At 42.1% G+C, this 27,050-nt stretch overlaps 1 protein-coding gene across 4 annotated transcripts in view; it reads right to left on the minus strand.

The window, feature by feature from the left end:
• Positions 1-1,249: 1,249 nt before the first annotated feature.
• Positions 1,250-27,050, minus strand: part of wipi1 (WD repeat domain, phosphoinositide interacting 1) — an 86,759-nt gene continuing 60,958 nt past the window's right edge. Inside the window, exons 9-13 of one of the 4 annotated variants that reach the window (XM_078401316.1) lie at positions 23,793-23,957; positions 22,174-22,281; positions 16,260-16,381; positions 12,323-12,423; positions 1,254-2,712 (exon numbers count right to left, since the gene is read on the minus strand). In XM_078401316.1, the coding sequence (XP_078257442.1) occupies positions 2,665-2,712; positions 12,323-12,423; positions 16,260-16,381; positions 22,174-22,281; positions 23,793-23,957 (544 nt within the window). In that variant the 3' untranslated portion in view covers positions 1,254-2,664. Of the gene's footprint in view, positions 2,713-12,270; positions 12,424-16,259; positions 16,382-22,173; positions 22,282-23,792; positions 23,958-27,050 lie in introns of all 4 variants that reach the window. The other 3 variants (XM_078401315.1, XM_078401317.1, XM_078401318.1) reach the window with 3 other exon arrangements.

Raw genomic sequence — 27,050 nt, forward strand, 5'->3', positions numbered from 1 at the left:
AAACCATACCATGACCTGTAGTGACACTGAAAAGGGAATAAAGCAGAGTTGAACGAGGAAGAATTGGAGAAAACTTAATTGTAACAAACAAAATTACCTGGAAATTTGATTGCAGTGCTATTTATAACACAACGTGATCCAAAATCAAACTCACATGAAATAAATCAAGCTCGTGGTTATTACTTGATGAAATTGTGCCAATGATGAAAGTGCACTGGACAGTTCTAGTTGCAATCCTCATTACTGCGTCTGAAGTATTCTTAGCATGAGATGTACACCTAATGATGTTCATCGAATGTAGAAACAAAATGCTGTAGTAACTCAGCGGGTCAGGCAGCATCTCTGGAGTAAGGAAATAGGCCCTGCTGCCCCGCTGAGTTACTCCAGCATGTCTATCTTCGGTATAATCCAGCATCTGCAGTTCCTTCCTACACATAATGATGTTAATCATTGTGCAACCTTTACCAACATAAATGGGAGCTCACACCCAAAAAAGGTGCAATCATATTTCAAGGCATTCAAAGGTGATAGAAACAGAGTCCATCACAGTTTTAAAAGGGGGGAAATGAATCAGGATGGAAAAAAAGTGTAGTCCAGGGAAAGAGCATGGGAATGGGACTGACTAGACTTTGTGGCACAAACTAGAACAATTCCATGCCTCTACTCTAAAAATATTGTCATGAACAGGATGAACTGAATGGTCTCAGTCTGAAGGGTCGCGACCCAAAACGTCACCTATTCCTCTCTCCGTGGAGAGTGCCTGTCCCACTGAGTTACCCCAGCATGTTGTGTCTATCTTTGGTTTAAACCAGCATCTGCAGTTCCTTCATACACATTTGAACTGAATGATCTTTTTGCTTCATTGGATTTTGAAATATACAGTGGTCATGTAAAGTGTTTAAGTGTTTCTAATTGAGTCTTGTTTACTAAAATTCAGCTCTTGGCTCATGGTTTTCATTGGAGAAAACTTTCCTTGTGTTTTAAGGGACATGTGGAGCTAGAGTACTTAGAAAAGTAAATTGCACAAAAATTCATCGCTGGATTGAAGTGGTGTTAATATGGGGCGGCACGGTAGCGCAGCGGTAGAGTTGCTGCTTTACAGCGAATGCAGCGCCGGAGACTCAGGTTCGATCCTGACTACGGGTGCTGCACTGTAAGGAGTTTGTACGTTCTCCCCGTGACCTGCGTGGGTTTTCTCCGAGATCTTCAGTTTCCTCCCACACTCCAAAGACGTACAGGTATGTAGGTTAATTGGCTGGGTAAATGTAAAAATTGTCCCTGGTGGGTGTAGGATAGTGTTAATGTACGGGAATCGCTGGGCGGCACGGACTTGGTGGGCCGAAAAGGCCTGTTTCCGGCTGTATATATATGATATGATATGATCTCCAAATTAGACAAACATCCATTATTTGCTGATGATTGAAAGTAGACTGGGTAGTAAGTGGCCAGATTTTAATTGTTCTGTTTGGTGGGAGCAGGATGTCTCCAGTCAATTTATCACATTGTTAGGTGGACTGTAACAACTGTACCAAAACAGCTTGACCAGACATTCGGCTAGTTCTGGAGCAAGGGTCTTCAGTACTACAGCAAAAGAAAGTTCTCTGTTCCCATAGCCTTTGCCATATCCACTGCTCTCAGGTAGTCTTTGACATCTGGTTGAGAAATCGCATTGGCTGAAGCCTGTTCTTTTTTGAAACCTCATGATAAATGAACCAATGCCACCATCCTCTTGTAAATCAATAAGCATTAAGTTGGCTCTGATGGGAAAACCATATACTTTGCATGCCCAGCACCAACTACTCCATTCTGAGCTCCATCGTAAGAAATTACAGAGGAAATAACCCAAGGATGATTTCAAAGCCCTTTTGGAAATACATAACATCTACACCAACTTATGGGAATTCCTGGCCACGACCTCTCCAAATGGAGAAGGAGCATTTGTGGATCTTAAGTTGCAAAGCAGCATTCACTTGGTGTTGTGGAATAAATCAGATCTAAAATGTAACGTAAATTATTGTATAAAACATTTATTTGAAACCTCTGAAATGTAAACTCTTCGTAGGGAAATAGTGCATTAAGTTGATGGAGTAGAGAGACAATGTATATTGCAATACTTTATTATGGCTATTACTACATTATTTGATGAACATTACAGTTTTGTGCAACTTCATTCAACATGTTAAAATTTTTCGACCACCACTCAGGGCAGCTTGCTTGGCTGTGAGACAACATCGCTTGAGTAGACTAATTACTATATTTATATGTGTTTAAGATATATACATAATAAAATACATGCTGGACGACATTTTCAAAAGTAAATGCTGTGTTATAAAAGTTTTTATAATAATAACTTTAAATACCCATACTAAGAGAAAGAGATTTTTTCTTTACAGTTTGGCATTGCTAATCTTGATTAGTTCAGTCATGTGCTCTTCCTCGTAACACATCCATTCTGGCTCCTCTACAGTAACTAAAGCTGGTGACAGACGCAAGGTTAAATCGTTGGAATTTTGGTCTGCTCTTTTTTTTTTAAACAAAACTTTAATTGCAGAATATTAGTATGATTCCAATACATGCATACCAATTTCAGGCTCTTCATTCTTCAAATCGTGCTGTTTATAATCTCTATCTTCACTCACGATACTAATTCTGTTTTTTTCAGGCTCACAATTTCTTCGTCTTTTCACTCTGGCTTCCCCGGCATGAATAAATCTACCAAAACCAAAACAAATCCTTAATTTCTGTTGGAGTATAGGAGAGTGTGTTATGAACAAGCTGTTGCACGTGCACAGTGGGAAGCTGCAGCAAGAACTGGGCTTTGGCTCTTATTAATTATTAGTGTTCACTATTAGTTTAGTGTACTTAGAAATACAGTGTGGAAACAGGCCCATTTGTCCCACCGAGTCCGCACCGATCAGCAATCACCCGCACACTAGTTCTATCCTACACACTAGGGGAAATTTACAGAAGCCAATTAACCTACAAGCCCGCACGTCTTTGGAATGAGAGAGGAAACCAAAGCATCCGGAGGAAACTCACGCAGTCAAGGGGAGAACGTACAAACTCCATACAGACAGCACCCGTAGTCAGGATCGAACCCGGGTCTCTGGTGCTGTAGACCACTGTGTCACCTATTGTTATCATTAATAATTAGTAACACCCAAAGCCCAAGGTACAAGTGTGAGTCAACATGTGAAAATTCTTTACTGGTGAAATTCTTTTCAGTTTTACCTTTAACAAATTTCTGCAGAACAATTTTGTTAAATGTTGATCAAAGGTTTGACACCAATGTGCGAATTAGAATGTTACTCAGCAGAATTTCAAGCTGACATTATTTCATATTAAGTGTTGTACAGCTCCCAATTACACATTAGTATCCATGCAATCCCTTGGCCTGGAACTACAAAGTACACATTGTTGAGAGAGGCCATCTGACCGAGGCATTCCATCACCAGAATCCTTGGTGCTCATATGCAAGGTTCCCTGATAGGAGCTGCATAGGTAGGTTAGGTGGCTAAGAAAGTATACAAGCTACTTGCCTTCATTAGCCTTCAAGCTTTAATCTACAACACAACCTAGTGATATGTAAACTTATAGACAAAACAGATAGGATGGTTCTGAAGATGGGAATAGCAAGTCTCCTGCTCAGAAGGTGGCTGGCACTCCCATTCCATCTACATTGCGAACAATCTTACGATAGGATGCAATCACATTATATTTATGTTATAATTCTTAGAAGGGATCAACAATTGTTTCAAAATCCACAATTAAATATTACTCTTATCCTGGAAAAATATTAAAATACATTTTGCATAAAGTAGATTATTATATTTTCAATCGAGCATCAAAACCTAGATGGCAGATGGGACCTCAATCCAAAAATTCAACACACTGACAGAGAAACACTCCCCAAGAAGTAGACTGGTCAACTTGGGGCAAGTGGCTTGTTTGTGGGCTTCAATGACCCACAGAATGAGCATGAAGGCAGTGAGAAATGTGAACTTATGAATGGGCAGAGTCAAACAGCTCATATCGGTAGCTGCATGAGACAAAGGCTGCAAATTACATAACCAGTGAATTGGAAGAGCAGAAAATCCTTGTCAAAACACTGTCTGCAGAGTAGTAAGTCTGGGCATGGACTGTGTTCTTGTGGATGGCACAAGAACAGTGAATTTGCATTAAATGTTGCAATCTGATTGTGGATGATCAGCCATGATCACAATGAATGGCGATGTTGGCTGGGATGCTAAAGGTACTGTGGCACATTGCATTATAACTTGGAATGGTGACAAGGCACTTTACTCCCACTCTGCTGAGCTGGTGACAATCAGGCCAGCTAAGAATAAGTGCCAAGGACATAGAAATGAAGAGCAAGGAGTTATTGAGCAACTCTCAACCATCTCATTACAATTGGCACACACACACAACACAAGTGATCCACTGCAGCTCGAAGCTGAGCAGCGTAAACGGCCCAAAATGCCTCTGGGAAATATTGCTGGCTCTAAACATCAAACTCGCATTGTTCCTTTGTAGGTAAAAACACTTCACCCTCTCAAAGCAAATGCCATCCCGAGTACTATGATCCAAATGTGCCCTCTATTAACGAGTACCAACAAGGTAAACATAAGCAAAATACTGCGAAGAGCTGCAAATCATAATTAAATAAATACAGGATATGCTGGAGTTGCCCTGAAGGTCACGCAGCATCCATGAAGAGCGAAAGAGAGATAATGTTACCAGATTCAAGTCAAGTCAAGTCAACTTTATTTGTCACATACATATACAAGATGTGCAGGAAATGAAAGTGGCAAAAACACTTCACCCTCTCAAAGCAAATGCCATCCCGAAAAAAAAAATTAACACAAAAAATAAATTAATACAGTAAATTAAATTAGTCCCTGGCGATATGAGAGTTAACAGACCTGATGGCCTGTGGGAAGAAACTCCGTCTCATCCTCTCTGTTTTCACAGCGTGACAGTGGAGGCGTTTGCCTGACTGTAGCAGCTGGAACAGTCCGTTGCTGGGGTGGTAGGGGTCCCCCATAATGTTGCTGGCTCTGGATCTGCACCTCCTGATGTATAGGTCCTGCAGTGGGGCGAGTGTAGTTCCCATAATGCGTTCAGCTGAACGCACTACTCTCCGCAGAGCCTTCCTGTCCTGGGCAGAGCTGTTCCCAAACCAGATTGTGATGTTTCCTACAAGATGCTTTCTACAGCCCCAGAGTAGAAGGACTGAAGGATCCTCAGAGAGACTCTGAATTTCCTCAACTGCCTGAGGTGGTAAAGGCGCTGCCTTGCCTTACTCACCAATGTGGCAATGTGTGTTGTCCGTGTCAGATCCTCTGTGATGTGGACTCCCAGGCATTTAAAGCTGCTCACCCTATCCACAGTAATCCCATTTACCTCCAGTGGCGTGTACGTCCTCGGATGTTGAGCCCTTCTAAAGTCTACAATCAGCTCCTTCGTTTTTGTGACATTCAAGAGGAGGCTGTTATCCTGACACCAGAGTGCCAGATCAGCCACATCCTCCCGGTAGGCCTTCTCCTCGTTATCGGAGATCAGGCCCACCACCACAGTGTCGTCAACAAACTTGATGATGGAGTTGGAGTTGAACCTGGCCACACAGTCATGTGTGTACAGGGAGTACAGTAGGGGGCTAAGGACGCAACCCTGGGGGGATCCTGTGTTCAGGGTGAGGCGGTTAGATGTATGTCTCCCTATCTTGACCACGGGGCCTGGCGGTGAGAAAGTCCAGGACCCAGGCGAGTGTTAAGCCCCAGTTTCAGCAGCTTCTCAGCCAGTCTGGTGGAGACTATTGTGTTGAAAGTTGAACTAAAATCAATGAACAGCATCCTCACATAGCCCCCCTTCTGGCTGTCAAGATGAGAGAGAGCGGTGTGCAGAACCACTTGATAATACAGGAACGCAGGATGCATTCATACAGGAATAGCACAAAACTGACATTATGGCTGAAACGGTTTGTTTTAAACGTCCAATCAATCCATCACAAGTGGAGTTTAAAATCCTCGACCTTATCTTTTTGTTTATATATTGTTACATCTCTAATATAATACATATAGCACAGACATCTTTATGAATGATTGTTCTGATATTGAGCAGATTATTCTTGAATGGTAAACATTCAAGAAAAATCTCCAGGGCCTTGGCTGATTGACAAACTGAGTTACTCATATCTAAATCTTCATCCATTCGGAGTTTCTGTTGTCTAATTAAATTGGACCCAATTTAAATTTATGATATATTATGATGTGATATTACAGATAGTTATAAATAATTGTAATGTAGAAATAATACTAACTAAAATAATTCTTGTTTTTCTTAACTTTTTCAGCATACTAATTATTGGACAGTGATCAACAATAATTATTGGCCTATCTTTAAACCTTGAGCGATTCAGGTTAACTCATCTGCCGGGGAATCTCTTCCCCAGCAGTATACTGTAGAGCCGGTCAACTTGGGTCGAATGATCTGTCTGTGTGCTGTATATTCAGTGAGCCACAGGATGAATTGGAAGAGTGAGAAAGGTGAACGAAGAAAGACATTCAGTTCAAACCCGTAGCTGTGAGATACAAAGGCCACAAAGGGTTTGACTGTGGAAGGAAAGGGCATAAAATCCTTGTTGATATACTGTCCCCACAAACTGCAGACTCTTTAATTCCTGCCCCTATTATTATCATCTCTCATTTGGAAATTCTGACTCTTGCCAGGAGATCATGACCACATCCATGATGCTGGCGGGTGGATCAAAGTTTAGGTCACTGCCAGAGATCCAAGGAAATGTACTCAGACAGGATAAAGGAATTGCAAGGCAAGGGTGTACACCTAGTGCTCTTCATACTTAAAGAGTGGGTGGAAGAGATCTTGAAAAAAGCTTTAAGGACATGAGTTGTAGAAGAGAAGAAATCAGTAGAAGACTGATGTCACCTATCCGTGTTCTGATGTTGCCTGACCTGCTGAGTTACTCCAGCACTTTGTGTATTTTTTCTAAAGGAGACCAGTAGTTGTTCTTGCATTCCAGGGAGATCACTGAGTAGTGACTGGATTTAATAAAGGAGAATGCGGGAATGTTTGTACTGGATCAATCCAATCCAATCATTGTCTTCATTGGATATTGTATGGAACACAATATCCATCATCAAACCTGGATACATCTCTTGGTAGATAGATCCAGTTTTGATGATGGATATTATGTTCCATACGATATCCATTGGAGACCAGAGTTGACAAGGGTGAAAAGAGGTAAAATTTGTTGTTGGCAAAGGAGGCAAAGGATGGACATGAAAGCTGGGCTGAACACGTCGGCAGACACCGAAGTATAATGATAAATGAAGGGACAAAGTCTGAAAAGCTGGGATTAGAAATACCATGCAGCTATTTTTAAATGACTTAGAGGGGATTTTTCTTTGGAGGAAATAAACACAGGAGAGAGTTGGATTAGGAGTGGGACATGAGTTGTGGATATAGCCAATTTGTGGAAATCCAATATTTCTTCACAACACAGGACATGTAGCAACTATTAGGAAACATTTAGCCCACAGGTATGATTGAAGAAATTGATTTTTATTCTCCTCTATTCTGATATTCTCCAAGGACCCTCTGCTTGTCCACAGCACCCAATAGCCATCCATTTACTGCTTGCACCCTTGCCTTTCTGCATCTCTCTCTCAATGGATTTGTGACTGGGGTGAACAGAGACCCTGGATTGCACAGTAGCCCAGAAAATGAAAGCAGATTGTTGAGCCGAGGAACACAGGAAGTTGCAGAGGTGGGTAGTCTACAAGATTTGCAGATGAGTAGAAGCATTCTAAAGTCAAAATGTTGGACAGAAACTCTGTACGAATTGGGCCACGGAATTTATATTTTAGAAAGGAGTCAGTGTTACACTCTTGTGTGTATAAAATAAAGAAAACTGTGAATGAGCCATAATATTGCTTAGATAAATCTAAACTTCTTTTTAATTGATTGCAGTTCATAAGATCATAAGTGATAGGAGCAGAATTAGGCCATTCGGCCCATCAAGTCTACTCCACCATTCAATCATGGCTGACCTATCTCTCCCTCCTAATCCCATTCTCCTGCCTTCTCCCCATAACCTTTGACACCTGTACTAATCAAGAATTTATCTATCTCTGCCTTAAATATATCCACTGACTTGGCCTCCACAGCCTTAAGTGGCAAATAAATCCACCGAATCACCATTGTAAAACATTTCCCAAGGAAATTATTCCTGAAGAGATTTGTTCCAATCTCCCTCATTCTCAAGCACTGAGCAGACATCACTGGGCTTCCATAATGATCACCAAAGGATGTTCTTCAGTACATTCATGACAAGTAGCAAAAGCTCCAATCACAGCTGTTGCCATTTCTTCTGGTCTCTGCTCAGCTGAGATAATACAGCTGACTGCCAAATAGCCACAATACGCCCCCATTCCCCCAAATACTTTATCTGACACCTAAGCAAAGTGTTTTTAATATCTTACATCTGCAGTGTCAGCAGTCACTTCGCAATTGTAAAGGAACCAAAGATACATCTACTGAACATCAGAGTTATCAATGTGATAAGAGAAGAAAAGTTTATTATATAAAACATCAAAAACTTAAAAGTCTGAAGAAGGGTCTCGACCCGAAATGTCACCCATTCCTTCTCTCCAGAGATGCTGCCTGTCCAGCATTTTGTGTCTATCTTTGGTTTAAACCAGCATCTGCAGTTCCTTCCCACACATTAAGATATTTGTTTATTACCACAAAGGGTACAGATAACAAGGATTTAAGTTAATGGCTAAGAAGAGAAGTAAACATTATTTTTTTAAATCACTCGAGGGGTTATAAAACTACAGAATTAGAAGAGAATAGTTTAACTAGAGAGGTCATCTTTTCTTTATTTATCCCAATGTTTGTGTTAGGATAGTTCTTCCCTTTTGTCACTCTATTCCATAAAAACATCAGTATAAATAGATGCTAAATGATTTTGACAAGTTGTATGATGTCATATTACAACCCACAAAGAGGATTGTATTCAAAGGAATCGCAGCTGAATCAATGTTACTGTATAGCTGAATAAAGTTGAAATGATTCACTGTTAGTCAAGTGTGTTATTAGATTAATAGTGAAACAGGACGCAAGGTATTGCTTCCATCGACTCCAATTGCTAGCATAAATAGTCTAATTCTGACAAAATGACAGATTCTCAAAATTGCTATTGGATCTTTTACTTGTCACTCCGTGAGCTAAATAGAAGGTTCACGCCCCATACATCTGCTGCATCCATGTACAATTAGATCGCTATATTTCACCGCAGAGACCATCCAGAGCACAGTGACCAACATTCAATGAGGAATCTAATAAGGAAACATTGCCTGAAGAAAAGCTGAAAATTCAACCTTACTGTTGGCAAGCATAAACAGCTGAAAAACATTTCTAATCTGAAGCTACCTTGGGGCTACTGAATAGAATGGAACCATCCTCCCACTGAAATCTGGCTGCTCGCCAGCCACAACAGCTGAGATTGCAAATCTGACCTTGTCAGCTGCTGATTCTTGTCTACGGCTGTGGGCATCAAAACGTAGACTGCTTTCACAAAGCTCATAAAAAGTGCTGATGTTCAACTATAAATTGATGGCATAGGCAGAAAAGCCAGTAAATGAAGATCCTTAAAGAAATATATTAAAAAAATGTTTTAGTTTATTTCCCGACTACCTCTCTATCAATCAGTGACTGCACTGCATTATCATTACTATCGCCGTAAAGCCTATTTTGAGCAGTTGAATTAATGGTCAACAAGTTGATGAACCACAAAAGTTCATGTGATGTGGATAAAAGCTCAAAAAGTCTTTGAGAAATTATGTGATATGAAAGTGTAGAATACAAGCAGCACCCGCTTGAATTACTTGACTGAGAAAGCACCAGCATTGTGATGACTGGCACAATTACCACATGTGCACACTTTTTACTGCTGTAATGGTAAAACAATGACATTGTTACTGTAATATTAGGGGCACAATATTAGGGGCACAAGAGGAGGATAGAAAGTTTGTAGCAGAGGCCTTTAAACACATTTTCCAGGTTGAAATCCGGTTTTTAAATGTAGGCACTATGGCACTTATTGCATTTTCAAATTTAAAATCCAGGAAGGAAAATCTTGCCAATTATTTCTGAACACGAAGTTTAAAATTACACATCATTGTGAATAATCTGGGGCTGGGATTTTCGTCTGCACTGTGACATGGTTGGGGAACGGAAACATCCCGTTTTTGATGCTGCTGGTCATCTTGCCCATCACCTGAGGCTCTACACATAGGTGACCACTTTGGTTTCTGAGGGGCACTATTCTCCCTCAGTTACCCTTTTTTCACTGATATACATAAAACCTCTGGATTCTCCTTAATCTTATCTGATAGAGCTAGTTCATTCCCCTTTTTGCTCTCCTGATTTCCTTCTTACGTTCCTCAATACACCTATAATCCTCCAGGGATACCCTTGATCCCAGCTGCCTATACCTGAGCCAAGTCTCGGGTGCTGGGAGTGGGATCAGTGGGTTGGGAGTTGAATTACATGTTGAATTGGCTGAGCAGATCAGTAGATGAGAGGGGGGGGGGGGGGGGAGGGAATTTAAGTGACGTGAACTTGGAGTAGGATGGGAGTTTGTCATCCTGAGGCAAGCGAAGAGTGGGGAGGTTAATAAGAAACAGTAAGGACCTTATTAAAGATAGCACAACTAAGGTGCGCTTCCAGATCCGTCCTTGACCCATCTCGTTAAATGGTGGTTGGTTCTGAATGAGCAGTTCCCACCCTTTCAATTACATTTTACCTCCTATAAACTAACAGAATCACACCAATGAAACTTACAATTTTTACATTTCTAAAATTTTATAATCCTAGTTTATGTCCTAAATGTTTACAAGCGCTCCTCCTTCAATAAAATACTCCAGCGATAATTGAAAGAACTACCTGAATATTTGGAGTTGAGTTGAAAAGTTATTGCAACAAAGTGGCCCAAGACTTGTCAGTAAAATGTATACACAAGGAACTGCAGATGCTGGATACAAACAAAGACACAAAGGGTTGCAGTAACTCAGTGGGTCAGGCAGCATCTCTGGTGGACATGGAAACATGTTCTATCTATGTCCTCCAGAGATGCTGCCTGACCTGCTGAGTTGTTCGACCACTTTGTGTACTGATTGCACCAAGTTACTTTTTCTACAAATAGTTAAAATGATTGTCTACATCATCTTTAGAAAGTTGTTTCTATCTTTCCCTTTTCTTATTAAATATGCTGACAATAAAGTACGTTTGAACCATTGGGTACATTGCAGGTGTGAGATGAAGTATGATGCTGGTGGTGACGACTAGCTCATCTCCCTTCTCACTCAGTACAGGTCCACCTCCGATTTTCTGACAACTGTCCCCTCCTCCTGCTTAATCCGGTCAAAATCCCCCCCCCCCCCCCTCCCCCACTGGATGTCCCCATGAAAATGTGTCGCCTGGGGCGGATGAGGCGGCCGATCTCCACCTCATTGGGACTTCTCTGCCGATTGCCAGGTTGAATTTGCTGGGTGCGGCCGGGGCTCTAGAACTCTGGCCTGGCCGGAACCGGCAGATCTGTTTCCATAGCCGATATCCTCGGCCGATCAGCGGGTTGAATTTGCCCCCTGCGGCCAGGGCTCTGGAACTCCAGCCCAGCCGGAGACAGCAGATCCATTCCCATAGCCGAATTCCGCGGCCGACTTTGCAGGTCAGTATCTCGGCCCCCCAAGGCCCTGACCGCTGTTAGTCCAGCAAAACAGATAATCCAGAAAGGCTCTGGAACCAAGGATCCCGGAAAATCAGTGGTGGACCTGTACTCTGCTGTGCCTGGATGCTGCAAACATTAATCCGATTGCAAGAGTTCCAATGCACCCACAGACAAAGCCATGATTCCTACTTTGGTGATCTGGCAACAACGTTCACTGTTCTCTACACTTCCTGCACTATTTGTAGACTGAGATTTTATCACTCCCACCCACCCATCCATGCGGGGTGCAGTTATAGCATAAAAAGCCTTTATTCTTTATCCCACACTATGCATACTAAAAGAAATATTAATAAGGAAAGCATAACGATTTAAGCAAAAACTACTTGAAACGTGTGACACTTTGGATCCCATACTACATTCTTTAAAGTGTTAATCCTAACAACAGGTCAGTTTCACTGTCGAATCAAGCTGTGTTTGCTACTGGAGTGCTTTCTTCACGGTTTCAGATTAACACTTGCCCAGGTGAGTGACAAAGGGTTGGCTCAGGCTTTAGTTATTCTGTATGCTCACAGGAGGGAACTCAGTCTCATCATCCAGATGCAATGTTCCAGCAGCAAACTCATGCTCAGGAATGATCTCGCAGCACAGGGCACCACCTTCTTCGGAATATCCTGGAGGAACAGATTAAACATCAGCGTGTCACGTGCGCCCCATATATGAGGAAAGATGTGCTGGCATCGAGAAAAGGTCCAGAGGAGGTCACGAAAATGACCCTGGGGATGATTGGGTTAACGTATGAGGAATGTTTGATGGCTCGGGGCCTGTACTTGCAGATCTTATTGAAACTTACTGAATAATGAAAGATCAAGATAGAATGGTGTGGAGAGGACATTTCCAGTAGTAGGAGACCAAGACTGGAGGGCACAGACTCAGAATAAAAGGACAATTTTGATTAGTACAGGTGTCAGGGGCGATGGGAAGGCAGGAGAATGGGGTTAGGAGATAGATTAGCCATGATTGAATGGCGGAGTAGACTTGGTGGGCCAAATGGTCTAATTCTGTTCCTATGTACTGGAATTTTTTGAGGATGTAACTAGGAAAATTGACAAGGGAGAGTCAGTGGATGTGGTGTACCTCGACTTTCAGAAAGCCTTCGACAAGGTCCCACATAGGAGATTAGTGGGCAAAATTAGGGCACATGGTATTGGGGGTAGGGTACTGACATGGATAGAAAATTGGTTGACAGACAGAAAGCAAAGAGTGGGGATAAATGGGTCCCTTTCGGAATGGCAGGCAGTGACCAGTGGGGTACCGCAAGGTTCGGTGCTGGGACCCCAGCTATTTACGATATACATTAATGACTTAGACGAAGGGATTAAAAGTACCATTAGCAAATTTGCAGATGATACTAAGTTGGGGGGAAGTGTGAATTGTGAGGAAGATGCAATAAGGCTGCAGGGTGACTTGGACAGGTTGTGTGAGTGGGCGGATACATGGCAGATGCAGTTTAATGTAGATAAGTGTGAGGTTATTCACTTTGGAAGTAAGAATAGAAAGGCAGATTATTATCTGAATGGTGTCAAGTTAGGAGGAGGGGGAGTTCAACGAGATCTGGGTGTCCTAGTGCATCAGTCAATGAAAGGAAGCATGCAGGTACAGCAGGCAGTGAAGAAAGCCAATGGAATGTTGGCCTTCGTAACAAGAGGAGTTGAGTATAGGAGCAAAGAGGTCCTTCTACAGTTGTACCGGGCCCTGGTGAGACTGCACCTGGAGTACTGTGTGCAGTTTTGGTCTCCAAATTTGAGGAAGGATATTCTTGCTATGGAGGGCGTGCAGCGTAGGTTCACTAGGTTAATTCCCGGAATGGCGGGACTGTCGTATGTTGAAAGGCTGGAGCGATTGGGCTTGTATACACTGGAATTTAGAAGGATGAGGGGGGATCTTATTGAAACATATAAGATAATTAGGGGATTGGACACATTAGAGGCAGATAACATGTTCCCAATGTTGGGGGAGTCCAGAACAAGGGGCCACAGTTTAAGAATAAGGGGTAGGCCATTTAGAACGGAGATGAGGAAGAATTTTTTCAGTCAGAGGGTGGTGAAGGTGTGGAATTCTCTGCCTCAGAAGGCAGTGGAGGCCAGTTCGTTGGATGCTTTCAAGAGAGAGCTGGATAGAGCTCTTAAGGATAGCGGAGTGAGGGGGTATGGGGAGAAGGCAGGAACGGAGTACTGATTGAGAGTGATCAGCCATGATCGCATTGAATGGCGGTGCTGGCTCGAAGGGCTGAATGGCCTACTCCTGCACCTATTGTCTATTGTCTATTGTCTATTATCATTTATGACCTTATGATGTACCTTTACAATGGCAGGGGGAGGATTTTTTTTAGCCAGAGGGTGGTGAATCTGTGGAACTCATTGCAACAGGCAGCTGTGGAGGCCAAGTCATTGGGTATTTTTAAATTGGAGATTGATGGCTCTTGATCAGTAATGGTGTCAGATTATGGGGAAAAGGCAGGAGAATGCGGTTAAGCGGGAAAAATAGATCAGCCATGCTCAAATGGCAGAACAGGCTTGATGGGCCGAATGGCGTAATTCTGCTCCTGTCTTATGATCGTATGTGACATGAACATCCATTTAAATCAAAACCTGCCTCAACATAATCCAACTACCTGTGAAGCTGAAAAAGTGTAGATTAGCACAAATATTTTCTTACTATTGACACTACATAAACTTCTTGACTTCGAAAATAAAATAATTCACAACACTCATACTCTATTGCTTAATATATATGACAACTTGCTAATTTTCCCTTAATGATGAAATGAGCGCCCCTTTGCTTTGTACTGTAAATATCAGAGTGCTTGTCTGTTCATAAAATAAAAACAGAAACACTGGAAATACTTATCTGATCAGGCAGCATCCGTGAAGAGAGAACCAAAGGTAACATTCAGGTCAATAGCTATTCATCACTTTTAGAATTTAGAGATATAGCGCGGAAACAGAACCTTCAGCTTACCAAGTTTACACCGACCAGCGCTATCCGACACACTAAGGACAATTAACAATTTTTATCGAAGTAAATTAATCTACAAACCTGTACACTTTTGGAGTGTGGGTGGAAACCAGAGTACCCAGAGAAAATCTATACGGTCATAGGGAGAGCGTACAAACTCTGTACAGACAGCACCTGTTGTCGGGATCAAACACGGGTCTCCCACACTCCAAAAACGTACAGATTGGTAGGTTAATTTGGCATCGGTAAAAATTGTTAATTGTCCCTAGTGTGTATGATAGTGGCGGTGTACGGGGATTGCTGGTTGGCGTGGATTCAGTGGGCCGAAGGGCCTATTTTGGTACTGTGTCTCTAAACTAAACTAAAAATATGTGATTAGGAACTTAATCAATTTTGGGAGAATGGAAACGATATTTATGGAAAAATAAAAACATCTTTAAAAAGAAAGGAGACAGCTCCATTCTATCTGAAAATGTTCCATTGAAATCCCAGTTACTTCTTCTCCCACTCTGATCACTCCTCCTTTGAACTCTTACATTGTTCAAACAATGACTTGTGTTTGCTCAAGGATCGGCACCACATCTTCTCGACACTTTGCAGATTTTTAAACTCAACATGAATTCAACAATTTCAGATATTCAGACTTTTGAGTCTAAATCTGATCTGAAGAAAGGTCACCATCCAGTAACATTAAGACTGTTTCTCTCTCATCACAGATGTTACCTGAGCTGTTGACTGTTTCCAACATTTTCTGTTATTTTAGATTTCCAACAACTGCATTTTTTAGTTGTGGAAACAAGGAACTGGTTGATACCAAACATAGACATAACGTGCTGGAGTAACTCAGCGGGTCAGGTAGCATCTCAGACACTTCTGAAGAGGGGTCCTGACCCAAAGCGTCACCCATCCTTTTTCTCCAGAGATGCTGCCTTACCCACTGAGTTACTCCAGCACTTTGTGGCTATCTTTTTTTCTCTACTCTGGCTTTATCTTCTTCTACTTACTTTTCCTACTGGTAGATCAGCTGGGAATAACAAGCCTTCACCACCCTGTAGTAGCGGTCACAACACCATTTTGTCCCATTGAGTTTCTGCCCAACCACTCCCAGTTCTTGACTTTTTACCATGTTTGACTTTTTCCCAAATCAGACGAAAGGACATTGACCTGAAACGTTACCTCTCATTTTCCCTCCGCAGATGCTGCCTGGCCCAATGAATATTTCCAGCTTGTTCTGTTTTTACCGCAGATATTCAGCATCTGGAAGTTTTTTCCCTTTTAGCTTGCCTTTTGGTGAACTCCAGAGAATTCCCTGCACGCTACAAGGTATAGCGGCAGAGATCTGTGTGAGCCAGTGTGCTTCTTATACAACACTGTTGTGCAATGCATGATGCAGCTCATAGAACTCCCTGGATACTTTCCTACTTAGCACCTCGGGCAAAATAATCAGGTCACGCAACGCTGAGCAACACAAATGGGTAGATTAGGTCGATACCTGATGCTGTTGATGCTGAAGGCGTTGAGCTGGTTTTGGCAACAGTTGCTGCATATGTTGGGGAGATGGGAGGCGCCAGGTCAGATTTATCAGAGCCACAGCTGTCATCTTCATTGTGTAGCCTAAACCAGAACAAAAAAATGTTGAATATTGAGCAACCTCGCAGTAGACTTTGCTTGAGACTTTTAGACTTTAGAGATACAGAGCGGAAACGGGTCCCTTGGGCCACCGAGTCTGCGCTAACCAGGGATCACCCCGTACACTAGCGCTATCCTACACACTAGGGACAATGTACAATTTTACAGAAGCAAATTAACCTATAAACCTGTATGTTCAAACCTTGGAGTGTGGGAGGAAACTGGAGCAACCAGAGAAAACCCACGCGGTCACAGGGAGAACATACAAACTATGTACAGACATCACCCGTAGTCAGGATCGAACTCGGGTCTCTGGCACTGTAGGACCAGCAAATCTACCACTGCGCCACCGTGCCCCCCGCCCCCTAGATGTCACATTTTTTATAGTGCTGATGAATGTTGGTGCTGCATAGGAAACAGATTGCTGGAACAGATCTAGAGGCAGCACAGTTGGCATGGCTGGTAGAGTTGCTGCCTCACTGCGCCAAAGACCCAGGTTCAATTCTAACCTTGGGTGCAGTCTGTGTGGAGTTTGCACGTTGTCTCTGTGACCACACGGGGTTCCTCCGGGAGTTCTGATTTCCTCCCCCATCCTAAAGATGTGTGCCTTTGTAGGTTAATTGGCCTCTGAAATTAACCTAATGTGCAGAGACTTGGTGAGAAAGTGGGATAACATAGAACTGGTGGGAACGAGTGATCAATGGTTGGCATGGATTCCATGGACGGAAAGTGCAATTCACTGTAAAATTGTTTACTCACGCTTTTCCAGAAAAATTGATTTAAATTGACACCCAACTTAGCTGTTAGAGAATATTATGTTATTCTTTAAACAAGGCATGCATTTTGGATATTTAAAAAAAGATTCACCGATTTATAAATTGCTATTTGACTTTTGGAGTGAGCCTTCTTACTAACTTATTTATTGCAAAACAGAAAGAGGCCAGTTAGCCCATTGGATTCGTATTGGTTCCCAAATTAGCAATCCCATTAGTTCCATTCCCCTTAATATCCCATCATTCTTCACAAATTCTCTCTCACCACACCCATCAACTTTCTTTTGGTTACTCACCCACACTAAGGAGTAGTCAATTAACCTTCCAACATGCTTTTGGGATATGGGACGAAAAGTAAGCTTTTGGTGGAAATCCACGCAGTCAATGGGAAAATGTGCAAACACCACAAAATCCAAGTTCATAAGTTCTAGGAGCATAATTATGCCATTCGGCCCATCAAATCTACTCCGCCATTCAATTATGGCTAATCAATCTTTCCCTCTCAACCCCGTTCTCCTGCCATCCCCCCATAACCCCTGACACCCTTACTAATCAAAAATCCGTCAATCTCCGCCTTAGAAAATATCCATTGACTTGGCTTCCACAGCCATCTGTGGCAATGAATTCCCCATTTTCACCATCCACTTAATCAAAGAAATTCCTCCCCAATTCTGATCCAAATCAAACTCAGATCCCTGGAATTGTGAGGCAGTGGCACTAACTGCTGCACCACTGTGCCTCTGTCAGAAGTGAGCCATCTGACCCTGCAAGTAATAGCTCTAGTTTGTCTCTGAATATTGATTTGCCATTCACTAAGGTTTTCAAGTTAATATAAATGAACAAATTTGGGCTTAATGGCAGAATTCCGATTCTGAGGAAGAAGGGTTGGGTCTGAGACCTGTTCCAGAGAGCCAAGGTTAGAGGACGTGCTTTGGTCTGGAATATCAGCTGCAGACCAGTGGGATACTTGGCGTTCAAGGTAAAGTTTAGATGGAAAATGAGCTGTTTAGACCTGGCAGTCTACCTAGGAAAAATAACCCCAAGAAATATATTTAAATTATGCTCCAGGGTAGAACAACAGAGATCTACTACCTGTTGTACCTGACATTACTGATTAGAGATTTAGTCAAAGTAGTCATTTTGTGCATTAAGCTCCACTGCAGTGAAATATTGAGCAAAGACATCATGTTCCCATTGATGAGGGCATTGGATTATAACTATGAGCACCATTCTAAAAATATCACAAATAAACAATATACCTGTCTCTAAAGCCAGCCATTATTTTGATAGTGGCGGCATAGAAAAATTCTGATGTTTACTTACAAATGTCTGCCTTTATAGTATGAACAATTAGATGCAATTAAGTAGAAAAAAATCCCTCTTAAAGTTTACAGAAAGTGCAAGTGCACTTCACATATTTCACAAAAATATCTAGTAAATTATGAAAGCTTTATAGTTCCTGATAAATATTTGCCATATTTTATGCTTTTCCTCCCTTTGAGTAATGTGGCAAAATCGATTATACTATTTTATTTTTCCCGCAACATAGAAGTCTGTGCCGGCTCTTTCAGCAAACATTTAGTTTAGTTTAGTTTAGAGATACAGTGTGGAAACAGGCCCTTTGGCTCACCGAGTCCATGCCAACCAATGATCACCTGTACGTTAGTTCTATCCTACACACCGGGGCAAATTTACAGAAGCCAATTAACCTACAAACCTGCACGTCTTTAGAGTGTGGGAGGAAACCGGAGCACCCAGAGAAAACCCGCGCGGTCACAGGGAGGATACACAAACTCCGCACGTAGTCAGGATCGAACCCGGGCCTCTGGCGCTGTAAGACAGCAACTTTACAGCTGCGCCACTGTGCCGCACTATCCCATCAAACTAATTTCCTTTATTTATTTCTCTGTGACGTATTCACTCTCACATGCACATAAACCCTAACTTTATTGTACTGGTACCCAATCACACCAGCTTAACTTACAGAAGCCACTTAATTTAACTACAGAAGGATGTGGAGGCTTTGGAAAGAGTGCAGAGGAGGTTTACCAGAATGTTAAGAGTCAACAGAATCAAGAGTGTTTTATTGTCATATGTCCCAGACAGAACAATGAAATTCTTACTTGCAGCAGCACAATAGAATATGCAAACATAATACACTGTCAACAATATAATCCACGAGAAATAAAAGTTCAGTGTGTGCATATATACACATACTCATAAATACACACACATTATATAAATATATATATATACGCACACACACACACACACACACACATAGGGACACACAAAAAACAGACAATAATAGTGCAATAATAACAATAATAGTCTATGTAGTTCAGAGATTTGAGGTTGTTGTAGTGTTTAATACGGTTCCCGGCTGTTGCCTGGATTAGGGGGTATTAGCTACAGGGAGAGGTTGGACAGTCTTGGATTTTCTGGAGCGTCGGAGGTGAGGGGAAATCTGGATAAAAGTATATAAAATTATGAGAGGCACAGAAAAGGTAGACACCATTTTTCTCAGGATGGAAAAATCAATTACAAGAGAGTTTAGCTTTAAGGTGAGGGGCAAAGTTTAAAGGAGATTTGGGGAAACTTAAAACACAGAAAGTAGCAAGTGCCTGGAACGAGCCGTCGGGATCGGTGGTTGAGGCTGATACGATAGTGGCATTTAAGAGATTTTTGGATAGGCAAATGGATATGCAGTGAATGGAGGGATATGGATTATGTGAAGGCAGATAAAAGGTTGTCTTGGTGTCATGTATGGTGCAAACACTGTGAACAAAGGGCCTGTTCTTGCGCTGTACTGTTCTATGTTCTACAAAGCTAATATTATGGTCTATTTCTAGAGTATAGACATAAAATGCTGGAGTAACTCAGCGGGACAGGCATCATCTCTGGAGAGAACGAATGGGTGACGTATCGGGTCGAGAGCCTTCAGACTACTATCTCTAGAGTATTACTCTTGTATAGTTCCTATTTTCTGTGCACCAATGAATAAAACTAGAATTGGGTTGTACATGATGGGCAGGGGAGAAGAAATGTCCTATCAAGGGTGACCCATTTAAGTTGTAAAAGTTATTGTGATGTCACAAATGAGAGTGATTATTTACATGGCTCTTTGTATCCTAGATAAAGCCTGATTTTATCTTCAAGGCACCAGTCCAGTTGACATTTTGCAAAAATTAAATGGGGCCAAATTAGGGAGATGAGCAAAAAGAGCAAGATGTACTTAGGCAAATGTTATTTTCTTGTGTAGCTTGAAACTCCTGCATATAATTGGAATGTAATCAACCACCAATTAATTAATCAAGACAAAAAGGGAATTTCTGAATGTAAGTTGATAATATTATCATAACTGGCTTGCAAAATCAAAAGAATCCCAATTTTAATCTCGCTACCATGAGTGATTACTTTCACAACTTCTTAAAGATTCTAGCTGACAGGAAAGAGACACAAAGAGGAGTTGAGAATGCTAAGGAAATATAGATCAGGGTGACACGGAAGCACAGCTGGTAGAGCCGTTGCCGCACAGTGCCAGAGGCCCAGGTTCAATTCTGACCTCGGGTGCTGTCTGTGTGGACATTTACGCGTTCACCCTGTGACCACTTGGGTTTCTTTTGGGTGCTCCTGTTTCCTTCCACATTCCAAAGACATACAGGTTTGTAGCTTAAGTTGAGTGGATGCAGAAGTGGGACAGCAAAACTAGTGTGAATGGATGATCAATGGTCGACATGGACGATGGGCCAAAGGGCCCGTTTCCATGCTTTATCTCTCAACGAAACTAAAACAAGATAGGAACAGGAATAGACAACACAGTTCCTGAAGCGCATTTACTCTTTCAATTTGGAGGTATCAGACTATTGAAAGCACACAAGATTCTGAGCTTCATAGAGACAGTGTATGAACAAGGATAGAATACTAAGACTTGACCTCAGACAGCAGGACTCTGTCCCCGAGTTGTAAGAACAAGAACTACATTTAGCCCACGCTGTGAATGCAGAGACTTAGTAAAATGACACAGCCTCAAGCAACAGGGATAGAGAAACTGATCTCACATAAAGGTTTAGCAGGTGATTTAATTAAAGATAATCAAAATAATGGAAATATTTTAGAAAGCAAATAAGAAGAAATTGATTCCAATCACAGGAGGGCTGGAAACCCCAGGGCAGTTTTTGTTAATGCAGCAACTTCTTTTGATAAGAATTGACCAGGCTAAATGATGAAGGAAAAAAATAAACATCAACCTTCTAAAAAGAATTGGATAAACGTTCTTAATGGAAAGCTTTGCAAACCTTTAAGAAAAGAAAATGAAAGAGTCATCACGCTTTCAATTATATGCCGAATGAATGGCTTTATCTTGTAGTTGACGAGTATGAATGAGACCATGGCTGATCTAGAACCTTTGTTCTATGACGTTATATGTAAAGCCACCAAACACTTCCAAAGTTAATTAATATATAAAATAGCAACAAGACATGTGGACCTGGAGCACACTGTACCAATGTAACATTGGGCAGACAGAGGAGGTATGGGGACTTCCAATACTGGCATCTGCAGTGAGTGCCTGAAATTGGCACTGGCTCCTAATAGATTCATACACAAAGAAACAGGCCCAACTTGCCTATGCTGACCATGGTGCCCCATCTACACTAGTCCTACCTGCCTGCGTTTGGCCCATATCCCTCTAAACCTTTCCAATCCATCTATCTGCCCCAATGCCTTTTAAATGTTGTTATAGTTTCTGCCTCAACTACCTCCTCTGGCAGCTCATTCCATATACCCACAGCCCGCTGTGTGGAAAAAGTTGCCCCTCAGATTCTTATTAAATATTTCCCCTCTCAACTTGTGATACCTGTTTAGAGTTCTATTTGGAAAACTGACCTTGAAATGATCGCAGATTGCAGGCAGCGGTTGGTTAGTATTTAGACTTGTCAGGCATTCTACAGCCTGTCTATGGACTTCTAAAAGTCAGTCTATTAACGTGGAACAAACCCTCACCTATGTTTCTTTATTAGAACACACTCTCCACCATCATGAGGGTCCAGGTTATAAATGTAGAGGAATCCTTCTGAGGCAGCAACAAGCAGTCGAGGTAACTTCTGAATTCTGTTGAGCAAAGCATTACATTCACAAATAATAAATATCCTTACAAATGTATGCTTATCATTATCCTAATATCCTTTGGCACATAGTGACCACCAGGCCATTATAGACAACCTACGTACGTTTACTCTATGCTCTACTTTCAAATACTTTCTAAATAATATGTTCCTACAGTAAATCCATATAAGCAGAATGAATAAAAATTGAATTTACTATGTTCAATGCCCAGGGATGTTCAAGTTTGGTCAATGTTGCATGAACATAGAACACTACAGCACAAGAACAGAACGTTCAGCCCACAATGTCTGTGCCGAACATCTACCTGTGCATAATTTATACCCCTCCACTTCCACATACCTATCCAAAAGCCTCTTAAATGCCATTTTAATATCTACGTCAATCACCAACCCTGGTAATTGCATATTCCCGGCACTCACCACACTCTGTGTAAAAAGGTTGCCCAGAAAAGTTGCTCTTTGAAACTTTGCCCCTCTCACCTACAGCTAGGCAAAGAGATTTTTAAGAAAACATTTTTAATCAACAAAATAACAAAGAAAATAAAACAATGCTACAAGAATTCCAATTCCTCATAGCAAGCTGCTGGAAAATTGATTGCATAGCTGAGTGGAAGATAAAAATGTATAAGATATATTATGAATAAATGGATAAAATACATGATTGGGAATTTCCTCAGGGTTCCTCTACTTCTTCTGGGCCAGTGGCACAAGGCAAGTTACCCAAGATCCAAAGGCTATGAAAGGAGTCAGGGGGTATAGGGAGAAGGCAAGAGAACGGGGTTGAGAGGGAAGGATAGATCAGCCATGATTGAATGGTGGAATAGATATGATGGGCCGAATGGCCTAATTCATCTCCTATAACGCATGAACTTCTGAAAGGCCTAGGCAAGATGAACTAGCAGGTTGGGAACTACTACTCTTTCTTAGCAGAAAGAACAATAATGTTTAAGGTAATTGGTGGCATGATTAGAGGTGGTTTGTACATACATATTTTCACAAAGAATGAGAGGACCACATCCGTATCTGTTTTTGGTGGCTGGTAGAATATCAAATAAAATAACCCTGCTAAACACTTGACCCTAGGATTGATGAAACCACTTGGGAGTAAATACCTTGGACATAAAATGTAAATAAGTTGCAGCTACAGTTGCTGCCAAGAACGAAGGGGGGAACTTTGCAGGGGGAGGGTGGGGGGAGGGAAGGAGGGCGCGGAGAATGAAGGGTGACCTAGCAGGGGAACGCCTGCTGCCACGTGTGGCGGAAGGGGAAGATAGGACTATTCGGTGAACTTTTGTAACTTTGTCGCCTCCAGGAATCTGGCGACACTTGTGTACTGCTTAGGTGAGGTCTGCCGCATGATTTTACCGGATTGTATGCAAAACAAAGCATTTCACTGTACCTAGGCACGTGACAATAAAGTATCATTGAATCAGGAGCTACCAGTTCAGCAGGTAGCGATCTATTTATAGTAACTATGCACCTGTCCTGCCTACTCACATGGTAAGAGTGCAGATGCTTCTTTGTCCAGAGAAATTGAGACGTACTGTGGCGAATGCACGATCCTGGTTTATGATGTCCGACACCTGGGTGGGGAGGTAGTTGGTGGCTGCCATAAACATCTTGCCCATATATCCACTCCATGATGGAGACTCCTCCTGGGGCCTGGTTCAAATTAACATTACATTTCAGGGATCAGAGGCTTAGCATTATGTGATGTAGGAAAATAACTGCAGATGCTGGAACAAATTAAAGGTATCACAAAATGCTGGAGTAACTCAGCGGGTCAGGCAGCATCTCTGGAGAGAAGGAATGGGTGACGTTTTGGGTCAAGACCCTTCTTCAGACTGATGTACGTTTCGGATTGAGACCCTTCTTCAGACTGAACGTCTCATCACAGTACATCTCATCAGTCTGAAGAAAGGTCTTGACCCGAAACGTCACCCATTCCTTCTCTCCAGAGATGCTGCCTGACCCGCTGAGTTACTCCATCATTTTGTGATACCTAGCATTATGTGATGTGTGTAACGTAATACTTTTCAACTAAATGTAAAATAATATTTTTATATGCAAAATTATGAGCGGGGTAAATATAAAAATTTCTGCCTTGGTATGGATGTCTAAAACAAGAGGGTATGGATGTAAGGAGACATAGACGTGTTAGAGGGGATCTATGAGGTGTTTTTTTGTTGCACAGGAAGTGGTTGGAATCCACTGCCTGAGTGAGTAATGGAGGTACGTTCTCTCAGCATTGAAGTGCTGGACAGACCCCAGAATCACCAGGCATGGAAGGCCACAGACCAAATGTGGGTAAATGGGATATAAATAAGTATAATGGTCAACATGGACATAATCGGCCGAATGGCCTGTATATGCGCTATATGACTCAGTCATACAGCGTGGAAACAGGCCCTTCGTCCCAACTTGCCCACACCGGTCAACATGTTCCAGCTACACTAGTCCCGGCCCATATCCTTCTAAACATGTCCTATCCATGTACCTGTCTAATTGTTTCTTGAACGTTGCGTATCAATAAAGCTCATTGTCAAGCAAAGGGATTAACTGTTCACTTTCTCGTGTCTCCTTTTTTCCCTGATTTTGCGAAGTATAATTATAATCATATCATCAAATGATAAAATGCAGCGCTGAGCAGAGGAGGGAAGTTAAGCATAAGCCAGTGTATCTAACACAACGAGAACACAGTCGATCTATTCAATAATTCCGTCCGATCTGTGCTCATTTTGGAGCTGGGGTTACAAACTTTGATGATTTCGAGTCAGCAGTCCACCAGTGTTGTTAGAAAGTTGCCAGGCAACCATCTGATAAACAGATGTTCATATTTCCTTTGAGTTCAGAGTTTACTTGTGTTGGTTCACTTTCCCTGATATTCTCTTTGACGCCCGCCACAGAGATATGTTCAGCCATGAAGCCAAATGTTATTTGTGCTGCTAGTCTCGACATTCACAATACAGGCGGCACGGAGGCGTAGTGGTGGAGTTGCTGCCTTAAGGCGCCAGAGATCCAGGTTTGATCCTGACTACGGGTGATTGTCTGTACAGGTGCTCAACTTACAATAGGGTTACTTTCCGAGACACCCATCACAAACTGAAAATATCGTACGTCGAAATGCATTTAATTAACCTGATCACATGGCCGGAAGCGAGCTACGGGACGCTGCCATTTCCCAGCGTTTGCACCATTGTAAAGTCAAAATATCGTAAGTCGAAGCATCGTTAGTCGGGGAGCATCGGTACTGAGTTTGTACGTTTTACCGGTGACCTGTGTGGGTTTTCTCCGGGATCTCCAGTTTCCACCCACACTCTAAAGACGTACAGATTTGTAGGCTATTTGGCTTGGTAAATTGCCCCTAATGTGCGGGTATTGCTGGTCGGCCCGTACTCGGTGGGCCTGTTTCTGTGTTGTATCTCTAAACTAAACTGCTGCACACTTCATATCAAAGATTCAGCACCATCACAGGATGGATTAGTCCATTTTATTGTTATTGGCCCAGGACTTGCATGTGCAGCACTCGTGATAAAATAATAGGTCATGTGGTGCATCTAAGTGGTGGAAAAATGCACTGCAGCAAAATTTGGTCCAGAACTTTGCTCAAGGAAACACCAGCTCATATGGTAAACACTGCTGATTTGAGATGAAGAACTTCTAAGGTTGTATTTGGAATCTCAGATGGTGCACACAGGATGGAGTCTGTGGTTCGCAAATATCAATTATTCCAGCTGCTACTTGGAAGGTTATATAGTTGGATTGTTCTTCCACATTTATCCTATTTGTATCCTTCAGATATCTTGGGGATTCATGGTGGGAATGGGGGGGGGGGGGGTGAGGGGAAGTAGATAAGGGGCAAGGGAAGAGGGGGAATTTTAAGCCCCCAAAATGGATGTGATCTTAAAACATTAGAAACTTCAAACCTCAAAACCACCCATGGATGGCCTTAAAAGACGCAGAACAGGTGGCAACCATCTTGCTCTCATGAAGCAGAACTCTAACTTTTTAGTCTTACCCAAGTTCTGAACCATGTATTTAAATTTAATCCTGGTCACCCCTCTCCAGAAAACACAGCAGTTCAAAATAACTATTCATGGAACAGGAAAGAACTGCAGATTCTGGTTTAAATCGAAGATAGACGCAAAATGTTGGAATAACTCAGCGGGACAGGCAGCATCTCTGGAGAGAAGGAATGGGTGACTTTTCGGGTCGAGACTCCTCTTCAGTCTGAAAGGAGCTTCAGTTATGTGGAGACACTGGAAAAGTAAGACTTGTTCTCCATGGAGTAAAGTTGGTTGTGAAAGATCTAATCGGGTTCAAAGTATTAATGCCAAAAAAAATTGGATCACTGATTGCCACATTTTTGTTTGTTTCACAAGAGTATTATTCGCAAAGGAAAATGTTGGAGTTAATTTTGTTTAGAAATATAGAGCGGAAACAGGCCATTCGGCCCAGTGAGTCCATGCCATCCACACTCACCCGCGTACGAGTTATATCCTACACATGAGGGATAATTTTACAGAAGCCAATTAATCAACAAACCCGCAGGTCTTTGGAATATGGGAGGAAACCAGACCACTCGGAGGAAACCCACAAAGTCACAGGGAGAACGTACAAACTCTATTACAGCACCCAAGGGCTGGATCGAACCAGAGTCTCTGGCGCAGTAAGGCAGCACCTCTACTGCTGCGCCACTGTGACACCCTTAAGCACGGCCGTTACTGCAAGTTTAAAACACCAATGCATAGAGAA

This window comes from Rhinoraja longicauda, chromosome 6, assembly GCF_053455715.1.
Source record: "Rhinoraja longicauda isolate Sanriku21f chromosome 6, sRhiLon1.1, whole genome shotgun sequence".
Taxonomy (NCBI): Eukaryota; Metazoa; Chordata; class Chondrichthyes; order Rajiformes; family Arhynchobatidae; genus Rhinoraja; species Rhinoraja longicauda.